Source organism: Pyrgilauda ruficollis, unplaced genomic scaffold (genome assembly GCF_017590135.1).
Source record: "Pyrgilauda ruficollis isolate IOZ18807 unplaced genomic scaffold, ASM1759013v1 scaffold155, whole genome shotgun sequence".
NCBI lineage: Eukaryota > Metazoa > Chordata > Aves > Passeriformes > Passeridae > Pyrgilauda > Pyrgilauda ruficollis.
In genome coordinates, this window is record NW_024514210.1 from 892,412 (window position 1) to 903,006 (window position 10,595).

A 10,595-nucleotide genomic window follows, 5' to 3' on the forward strand; every position below is an offset into this window, starting at 1 on the left:
TGAGGGGATTTGAACTGCCTCAGAGGTTGTTGGGACAGAAGCATGTCTCCTCTTAGCACTGCAATTGCCCATGCTACACTGGATGTTCAGAATAAATAAACATCCCCTCAACACATCACACAACCAGCGCTATATGGAGTAAGTGTTGATCACACAATGAGCTCAACTGAAGAAAACTAATTGTCCAGGATTTCTGGAAGAGATTATAGACTGGTCGGAAGGCAGACATTTTGGAGCATTGCCTGAAAAGGTGACTCATGCCCAAGAGACACCACCATATAATGAGTTACCAGAAAATGAAGGAGGCTTTCCACTATTTGCTCATGGATCCTGCTGTGTGATAGGAAAATATGAGAGGTGGAAAGCTGCTGTCCCACACGAGGAATCATTGAGGCTGCTGAAGGGGAAGGTGTCAATTTAATTTGCAGAAGTAAAAGCCATCCAATCAGCCTTAGAGATTGCAGATTGCAGAACAAGAAAAGTGGCCTGTACTCTATACCAACTCCTGGATGGTGACTAATGCCCTATGGGGGTGGCTGCAGCAATGAAAAAAGACCAACTGGCAGTGCAGAGGTAAACCCATCTGGGATGCTGCATTGTGGCAGGACATTGCTGCACAGGTAGAAAATATAGCCCTAAAGGTACTTAGATGCTCACATGCCCAAAAGCTGCACCACTGAAGAACATCGAAACAATAAACTGGTAGATAAGGCTGCCAAAATTGGAATAGTTCAGGTAGGCTTAGACTGGGAATGGAAGGGTGAGCTATTTATAGCCTGATGAGCCCATGAAACATTCATAGAATTCACAGAGTTCACAGAATGACTAGGTTGGAAGAGACCTTAAAGATTATCAAGTCCAACCCATGCCCTAACACCTCAACTAAACCATGGCATTGAGTGCCATATCCAGTCTTTTTTTAAACACATCCAAGGATGGTGACTTCACCACCTCCCTGGGCAGGCCATTTGAGAACTTTATGACTCTTTCCATTAAATACTTTTTCCTAATATCCAACCTATAGTGCCCTTGATGCAGCTTGAGACTGTCCTCTCATTCTGTCAGTTGCTGCCTGGTGAAAGAGACCAACCCTCACCTGACTACAGCCACCTTTCAGGAAGTTGTAGAGAGTGATAAGGTCACCTCTGAGTCTCCTTTTCTCCAGGCTAAACAACCCCAGCTCCCTCAGTTGTTCCTCAAGGGGCTTGTGTTCCAAGCCCCTCACCAACCTAGATGCCCTCCCCTGGATGTGCTCAAGCGTTTCAACATCCTTCCTAAACTGAGAGGCCCAGAACTGGACACAATACTCAAGGTGCATTCGCTTCAACCATTCCAAGTCTCTCTGCAGAGCCCTCCTACCCTCCAACAGATCAACACACCATCCCAGCTTAGTGTCGTCCGCAAACTTACTAATGACTCAATTCCCTCATCCATGTCATCAATAAAAATATAAAAATGAACTGGCCCCAGCACAGACCCATGAGGGACACCACTGGTGACTGGCCACCAGCTGGATGCAGCACCGTTCACCACCACTCTCTGGGCTTGGCCATCCAGCCAGTTCTTAACCCAGCAAAGAGTGCACCTGTCCAAGCCATGGGCTGCCAGCTTTTCCAGGAGTATGCTGTGGGAGACAGTGTCAAAGGCCTTGCTGAAGTCCAGGTACACAACATCCACAGCCTTTCCTGCATCCACCAGGTGGGTCACTTGGTCATACAAGGAAACCAGGTTGGTCAAACATGACCTACCCCTCCTAAACCCATGCTGGCTGTGTCTGATACCTTGGCCATCCTATAAGTTCTGTGTGATGACACTCAATATAAACTGCTCCATTACCTCGCAGGGTACTGAGGTCAGACTAACTGGCTTATAATTAACAGGATCCTTCTTCCCACCCTTTTTGTGAATGGGCATCACATTGGCCAGCTTCCAGTCATCTGGAACCTCACCAGTGAGCCAGGACTGTTGGTAAATGATGGAGAGCGGCTTTGCAAGCTCATCTGCCAACTCCCTCATCACCCTGGGATGGATCCCATCTGGTCCCATGGATTTATGAATATCCAAGTGTCTCAGCAGTTCTTTGCCTCCTCTTGGATAACAAGGGGACCATTCTGCTCCCTGACACCATCTACCAACCCAGGAGGACAGTTGTCTCGAGGACAAGCTGTCTTCCCACTAAAGACTGAGGCAAAGAAGGCGTTAAGCACTTATGCTTTCTCCTCATCTGCGGTTACTAAGTTCCCTCCTGCATCCAACAGAGAACAAAGGTTGGTCTTACCCTTCCTTTTACCATTAATGTATTTGTAAAAACATTTTTTATTATCCTTTACAAAAGTTGCCAAATTAAGTTCAAACTGAGCTTGGGCCTCCCTAATTTTTTTCCTACATACTCTAGCAGCCCTCTTAAATACTTCCTGAGAGACCTGACCCTCTTTCCAAAGATAATCCATCCTTTTTTTATTCCTGAGTTACTCCAAAACTCCCTTGCCCATCCAGGCTGGACATTTGCCTCGTCAACTCGTCTTTTGGCACACAGGGACAGTCTGTTCCTGTGCCCTCAAGATCTCCATTTCAAAGCATGCCCACCCTTCCTGAACGCCTTTGTTTGTAAGGACTGCTTCCCAAAGAACTCCCCGAATAAGTCTCCTGAATAGGCCAAAGTCTGTCCTCCTGAAAGTCCAATGTACAAGTCTTATTAATGTTCCTCCTGATTTCACCAAATATTGAGAATTTTATAATTTCATGATCACTATGCCCCAAGTGGCCTCCAACCACCACATCTCCCACCAGCCCATCTCTATTTATAAACAACAGGTCTAACATAGTCCTTCCCTTAGTGGGCTCACTCACCAGCTGCGACAAAAAGTTGTCCTCCACAAACTCTAAAAATTTCCTGGACTGCCTTTTGTCAGCTGTATTAAGTTCCCAGCAAATGTCTAGTAGGTTGAAATCCCCAACAAGAACAAGGGCTGATGATCCAGAAACATTCTCTAGCTGCTTACAGAATGAGTTGTCCAGCACTTCTTCATGGCTGGGTGAACAATAACAGACTCCCAGTAGGATGTCAGCCTTGTTGGCCTTCCCCCTAATTCTTACCCATAGGCATTCAACTTCATTGTCATTAATTTCAATACCCATGGCGTCCAAAGCCTCCCTAATATAAAGGGCCACCCCTCCATTTTTCTCCCTTTCCTCTCTCTCCTGAAGAGCTTGTAGCCATCCAGTGTAGCACTCCAGCTATGTGAGTCATCCCACCATATTTCCATGATGGCAATTACATCACAGCTCTGCTGTTGCACCATGGCCTCCAGCTCTTCTTGTTTGTTACCCATGCTGCGTGCATTAGTATACATGCACCTCAGCTGGGCTACTGATTTCACTTCTGTCTCAGTCTCTTCCAGACAGACCAACTCATCCCCTTCCCCCTTCAAACCTAGTTTAAAGCCCTCTCAACAAGTTCTGCCAGTTCACAAGCTAAAATCCTTCTACCCTTAACAGAGAGATGGAGCCCATCCAGTTCCAGCAGGACAGGTGCTGTAAAAGTTACCCCAAGATCAAAGAATCCAAAATTCTGCCAATGACACCAGCCCTTGAGCCACTTATTGATAATGTGAGCTCTCCTATTCCTTCCACCATTTTTCTTAGCCACCAAAGGCTCTAGGAAGAGATGCCACATACAGATGGGCTTGTGATCAAGGGGTGGACCTGACCATGGAGGCCATCACACAAGTTATTCAGAAATGTGAAACATGCTGCAATCAAACCAGCCACATGAGTAGAATGTCCTTGGAACAGAGGGCATTGGCTGGGTTTCTGATGTGGTGGGGCCTGGCAAACTGACTACATTGGACCACTGCCATGAATACGCCAAGGCAAGAGCTACATACTCCCCATGGTGGAGGCAACAACTGGCTGGCTGGAAACACCCTGTAAGCCATGCTGTTGGAAATGCTACAAAGGTTAAAATGTTTTATGTAGCTTTAGTCAATTTTGCTCACTCTTGCCATGGGGGAAGGGAATTGAAATTTCTTTTCAAGGGATTGGTCCACCAGGTGAGGTCTGATGAGCTTAACATCTCAACAGACTGGGAGTAGCACAGAAGATACACAAAAGATAATGACCATCAACAACTATTACAAACTCCACACATGACCCCTGGCATGGTCAGAGACACCTGATCTGGGAAAAGAGAGATAAGAATGAGGACCTAATTAGCATGGAGGCAAAGAGATTGGTAGCCAATAGGAAACCAAATACTAAGAACTGCATAACTTGGGACCAATGAACATTGAACCAATGGATTTCTATGGGTTTTGACTGTATAAGTATCTGAAAAATCTATTAAAATTGGAATGGGAAAATAATATCTATCTGTGAAAGGACAGGGAATAGTAGTAAATGAAAATGTATAAATCTGTATGTTTGGTATAAAGAAGGTTTTAAAACATAGATTGTGTTGTAAGAGTTGGTAAGAAGGGATTTCAGTAATAGTATTAAATACAATGGAATAGTTAAGATATATATGTATTTAATTATGTGAGATATGAGTATGACAAATGGTATGGAATAAGGGGTGGAGTGGAATAATATTGGAATGGAATAATATTGGGTTTAGCTGAGCTGGAGTTCATTTTCCCATAGCAGCCCTCTGAGTGCTGTGCTTTACATTGGTAGCTGGAAAGGTACTGATAACACACCAGTGTTTTGGCTACTGCTGAGCAGTACTGGAGCAGCATCAGCACTGTCTCTTCAACATTCTGCCATCCATCAGTAGGGTGGGGGAGGGCAATATCCTGGCAGGGGACACAACCAGGTCAGCTGACCCAAATTAACCGAAGAGATATTCCATACCATATGGCATCAGCTCAAATATAAAAGATAAGGGAGGGAAGAGGAACGGGAGGGCATTCATTATTTTACAATGCCTTCCAGACCAATTGCTACACATGCTGAAGCCCTGCTTCCCGGGAAGCAGCTAGACATTGCTCGCTGATGGGAAACAGAGAATAAAATTATTTTTTTTCTCTTTGTTTGTGTGTGCGCAACCTTTTGCTTTTGCTTTAGTAAACTGTCTTATCCTAGCCTATGAGGCATTTTCCATCTTATTTTCTCTCCCTTGTCCAGCTGAGAAGGGGGAATGATAGAGTGGCTTGGTGGGCACCAGGCATCCAGCAAAGGTCAACCCACCACATCATTGGTAGCTGAGTTAATTCCAGGAATTTTTTAATTGAAGGGTTTAGCACACTCTACTACCTCAGGTATTACAACAATGCTTCTCTCAGGACACAAGGATGTTGAACAGATGGTGTGGGGCAGACTTACACTGCTTCCCTAGGACACAGCTGTTTAAAATGTCAGGTGAAAAAGCAGGAGATGCTCTCTGAAGGTTTCACTTAAAATCCCTTCCAGCATGCAAGAGGAAGAATATTTTGGCAGGATATGGAACCCATACAGCTACATAATCCTCAGTCTGTATCAATCTACTCACAGTGCTATGACCTGAAGACAGATTTAAAGTTCCATAATGCCTACCATTTAGAAACACTTTAAGATGCCTGTAAAACCAATTCTTCATCAGCAATAGCACTCTGACATGAGTAGTTTGCAGGACTGCTATAGCAGTATCTACCACAACTGACAGTCTTCACTGAAGTTAACTCCAGATGATCATGGGGTCTCAATGTCAGATGAGATGGAAGTGCAGATGGGGCCTGGGGCCAGACATCAGATGTTGGCCTCTCCAGGCCCCACTGGCTTGCTGCCTCGTGCAGCCCTCTGTGAGATGACTTACAAGTTCTCAGAACCACCCTTATACCAGCATTCACTGTCTTGGTTTGAAAACACAGGTGTCTGTTAAGGAAGGCAGAAGCCTTCCTTGAAATAAAAAATGTAAACCCTCTCCCTCTGAATTATTATAATTTTGAAATTAAGGGGCTCTCAGGCAAAGATATGGGAATAGGAATAACCGTTCTTTACTAGGAAAGTTTAAAAAAAGCAAAAAAATGCAATAGTACAAAAAAACAGAAAACAAACCACTGACAGAGTCAGAACATGACCTGACACCCTGTGGGTCAGGATGTTGGTAGCAGTCCGATTAAATGGTGGCTGCTGTCCTCCTGGAGTGACAGATGTGGTTCTGTTGAAGCAGTGATCCTGTAGAAGGGTGTAGTTTTCCTCTGAAGGTCTGGTGGTGGTGTAGATGGGCCTGATCTTCCTCTGGGAATCCAGTGGAAAAGACAGCTGCTCCTCTGGGAATCCAGTGGGAAAAGGCTGTCTCTGTTGTTCCAAATGTCTGATTATATCCAGGTAGGAATACTTGGCTCCTCCCCCTGGGCAGAGCATCTCACAATGGGATGATGTAATTTTTATCAGTCATGCAGTGACACTCAACGGCCCATTAAGAGAAGATATCTCCCAGGAGGGAAGATTGGTTGTGGAAGAGATAAAGAAAACTGCCCAATTAACATAACTGCCACACTTCTAACAGATGGGTATAGAATACACACCCCCATTTCCAACCTAAGACAGTCCTTGACAACTTTAAATCTCTTCAAGCAGCCCACGCTCAGTATCATGAAGAAAATGTTTTCAAGCTAGGGAGTGCTTCTTTCTAAAAAACTTTTATATAAAATCATTCTCCTTCTGAATTTGCTATGTAGTTTTACCATGATCCAATCATGGACTTGATGGCCCAGTGTTACACTCTGAACACCACTCATATATGCACTGAACTAAGGGCCTCTTCAAATTGATTAGCATACATTAAGTCAAATGGTATCTGTTCACTCTGGTCTTAGGGTGACAAGGCTGTGCATGACTCCTGAAGCTGGACTCCAGCTCTGGTTCTTTCTGCAGTTGGAGCACCCCAAGTCCAAACCCCTTTATCATAGGCTGACTGCTGCAGGAGACTTTTCCCCAACATTTCTTGTCTCATCACAAAATTTTGTAGGATGCACTCAAAAATGTACTTGGAAGGTGTACAAACAACTAGTTGTCTAAGTATCCCAATACAGCAAGACTCCACATACCAGTTTAGGGGATCCAAGAATACCCTAAAACTGCCAACACCCATGACATGATGCTTCAGTTGGGGCTGTTTGCTGCACTTGCAGGTATGAGAAAGGCTCCATCCCTGCCTACAGAAACAGCATTTCCTACAACATTTAGATTTAACTCTGCAACCATGAAGCTGACATTTAAACACAAACAGCTAATTACTTTAGTTATGGCTAGAAATGTTTAGTACCTTCAATACTTCCAGAAATTAAGGACACAGGAAACCTTTTCACATACTGGAAAAAAAAAATATTAGCTTAAAAACCACTTTACCTCATAAATGTTGGGGTGCCACATTTTGGTCAGGAATCTGAAGGTAGGTGGTGAATATGGATAGTCAATAGGAAATTTAATGTGAGCCTGGAAAAGAAAGCAAAATATTTAAATTATGAAACAGAACAAAAAGATCAACAAACAATCATTGCAGTGAAAAACATGGAAAAAAAATCCATTAAGTCCATTAAATAGCTTGTTTTGTATATCAGTGCCCATGTGGACCCACAGTATAACTCTACACAATTTCTTATGAAAAAAATATTAACTGAACAAGAAAAATCTAAACACCAGGCTTTACTTGGGCTGGTAACACTCAGAAAACAATTCATAAGGAATTTACCAAATCCTAATTCAAGAAGTACTATCCAACAACTGTTGTTCAACAGAATAAACTAGATTTGAAAAGCTAGAGTTCAAGATATAATTGCGCTCTTGCTAGGTTCAAAACACTTGCAGGATAAAAAAACTTGCTAAGGTGAAAAAACTATCGGTGATTGGAGAAAGATGGGGACTCTGTGAGACGGTCAAAGAATCTGAATTTATTGTGAAGTACAATTGCTTATATACTTATTCCAGGAAGACTAGTAATGTTTTACTACAATGATTGGGTTAATCATCACATAAACAAACTTATACATTTTAAATATATCTTGCTTGCAGAAGTTGATGTAATTTTCTTTTTCCCGTAAACCACTCTGATTTAATCTTCTTTCAATCTTGAAAGCTGTTTGTTCTTGCCAAGGCATCCTGTTATCAAATCTCATGCTAGCTAGGTCCAAGGTCCATCATCTGTCTTGTGTATCCCAATTAAGACCTGTTCTACATTTGCCAGTGCAAAGGTTTTTAATTACTCTTTCTGTGTGGGAAAAAAAATTAAAAATTATTGAAGACCTGTTCAATTGAGATCTAAAGGGTTGGGGTTTTTTTGCCTCTTGTGTGAGTTAAACTGGTGGTCCTAGAGTGACTTTATGATGCTGTATTGTATCCCCTACTGTCTGCTTTATGGCAGATAGAAGTCCTGTGCCTTTAAGCGAGCTTGAAGAGAGAAGGGGGGGGGGGGGAAGTGGTGGAAATTCCTTTCCCTGCTTGTGTTTAAAAACAGAGATAAGGGTCTGGGTTTTTCTTCCAGTTCTCAGCCCTGCAGCAGGGAAGAGAGATGGAGAGTTCCTCTTTGCTTTTATCTAGTTTTTCTAGTAGCTAAAGCAAAAACATTTTCCTGGGACTGTGGCCTTTTCTTCTTCTGGAACTGTTCAGCTGTTCTCCGGTCTGGAACACCATCGCTGGGGCCCCCTTCCCACACCGCACTGGCCGGAACTCTGCAGCCCAGCACCAGGGTGGGGGGAGCAGGGGCTGTGACCTGGGCAGTGAGGAATGGGGGGGGGGGGGCGGGGGGGGGGGGGGGAGAGATAGAGCGAGCCAAGGCACACCCACAGAAGGATTCTCTGAACCACAGAAGGACTCTGAATTTACTATCGCTTCAGAGCAGCGAGAGGTTTTATTATTTCACATTATTAATTCTATTCATGCTTGTGAACACCCTGCTTGTTAAATAAACAGGGTTTTTTTCCACTTTCTCCAGGGGAATTTTTTCTGAACCTTGTGTGGAGGAGGGGTTGCTGAAATCTGCCTTCTTCAGAGAAGACACCCTTTCAGGATGTTTCATCCTAAATTTGTCTCAAACTGGGACACTGGTCCATTTACTTGTGTTCCTAATACTACATTTCTTGCCACCAAAAGCATTCTCCAAGTCTGAATACCATCTGTTTGTTTAATAAATCAGCATAACTTGATGAACCAAGTATTAATGGGCAATGACAGCAAAATTACCTTCCCATGCCTCTCAGGTTAGTAGGCAGATGTGGGGCTAGACTCTCAGAGCCAAGTCAGTTGTGGGAAGGCTGCAGAGGTCCCAGCACTGAATATTAACTTCCTTGTGCTGTCCTGTCATTCACAGCAGTTAGAAGAGCCAGCCAGTAGGAAAGCAAGTTGAATCTGGAGTGATTAATGCCAAAAATGGTCCCCTCAAAGGAGGACTCACAGACCACTTTCTGCACTGTGGAGCGCAGATCCTTCCCTTGGCACTGCTCAACCCACCAAGAAAGTCCCACCAGTCTAATGTGCCATCTCCAGAGAAGCATCTTCTGGCACCTGCACCACAGCTAGGCTCACAATCAACTGAGAATACAAAAAGAGACCCCAAAAGCAGGTCACATAAAATGAGATCAGAATCCTGGTTCACCCTCTTCCATTTAAGCACCTAACCATGCAACTTCTATGCAGAGTGCTGACCTTGGTTAATAGGACAAGCTATGGGAACTTTTATTTTGAGAAACAGGACCAGGCAAACAGATTGAATTAGAGTCATTGATAACCTGGCTACTGTTTTACTTAGACTGGCATATGTTTTTGCCTTGCAACCCAAATTTTAGGAGGCCAGAGTGCCAGATATGCAAGAAAAGGTTTTTCTGTTCACCTTTATGAAACAAATTCAGAAGCTCATGTGGCTTTACAGTCTGTACATGCCTGATCATGATACTGACTCTATGTGGGTATGTTACAGCACCACTGACTCCTTGTCTCAGTCATTTGCCACAGCACCCTCACAACCAAAATATTTATGATCTGTATAAACAATCCTAGCCCACAGTTCAAGGTCAGTTACACAAATGGCATGGCTCCAAGAGCAGCAAACAAATGCCTCGTCACCACACCATCACAGAAGAGAGTGTCTATGGCTATGGCAGCAAGGACATGCCTAGCTCTACATGCCACCCTACAGTGGGAGCAGAGCAAAGATTTACCCAGGGCAGAACACATTCACTTCAGCTCAAGTGTTTGCATTGTATAAGCTGCAGACTCCTCTGGACCAATGGGGTTTTCCTAGGAAAGCCCATTCCTGTGCTTACATGCAGTTTCACTTGATCCAACACATAATAAAAACAACTCAAGGACTGAGATTAAAAAAGCAAGAGACAACAAAACAAAGGGTTGAGCTAACTGTAAGTTTTCTTGGCAATGAAATGGAGGTTTTGGGGGTTCGCTTAAGTTAGCAATATGAATTAAGCATTTAAATTTTAGCTTCTAGAATTATGTGTTGAATTTTAACTTTTTACTTAAGAAACTTCTGCCATGGTACAAAGAGAATAAGAAAATGCAAATTTCTGAAGCTTCTTGTGATAAAGGACAATACCAAGAGAAGACCAAGGAATGCAAAAAACTAGATAAAGGAGCTCCTATGTCTCCAAGCTGATCAAAACTGACAG

General features: G+C 43.5%; 1 protein-coding gene across 2 annotated transcripts in view; it reads right to left on the reverse strand.

Moving 5' to 3' along the window:
* UBE2R2 (ubiquitin conjugating enzyme E2 R2) overlaps positions 1-7,416 on the reverse strand; it is a 29,640-nt gene extending 22,224 nt beyond the window's left edge. For both annotated transcript variants that reach the window (XM_041461838.1, XM_041461837.1), the window contains exon 1: positions 7,330-7,416. In XM_041461838.1, coding sequence (XP_041317772.1) covers positions 7,330-7,353 — 24 coding nt within the window. In that variant the 5' untranslated portion in view covers positions 7,354-7,416. The remainder of the gene's footprint in view (positions 1-7,329) is intronic.
* Between the last annotated feature and the right edge of the window lie 3,179 nt (positions 7,417-10,595).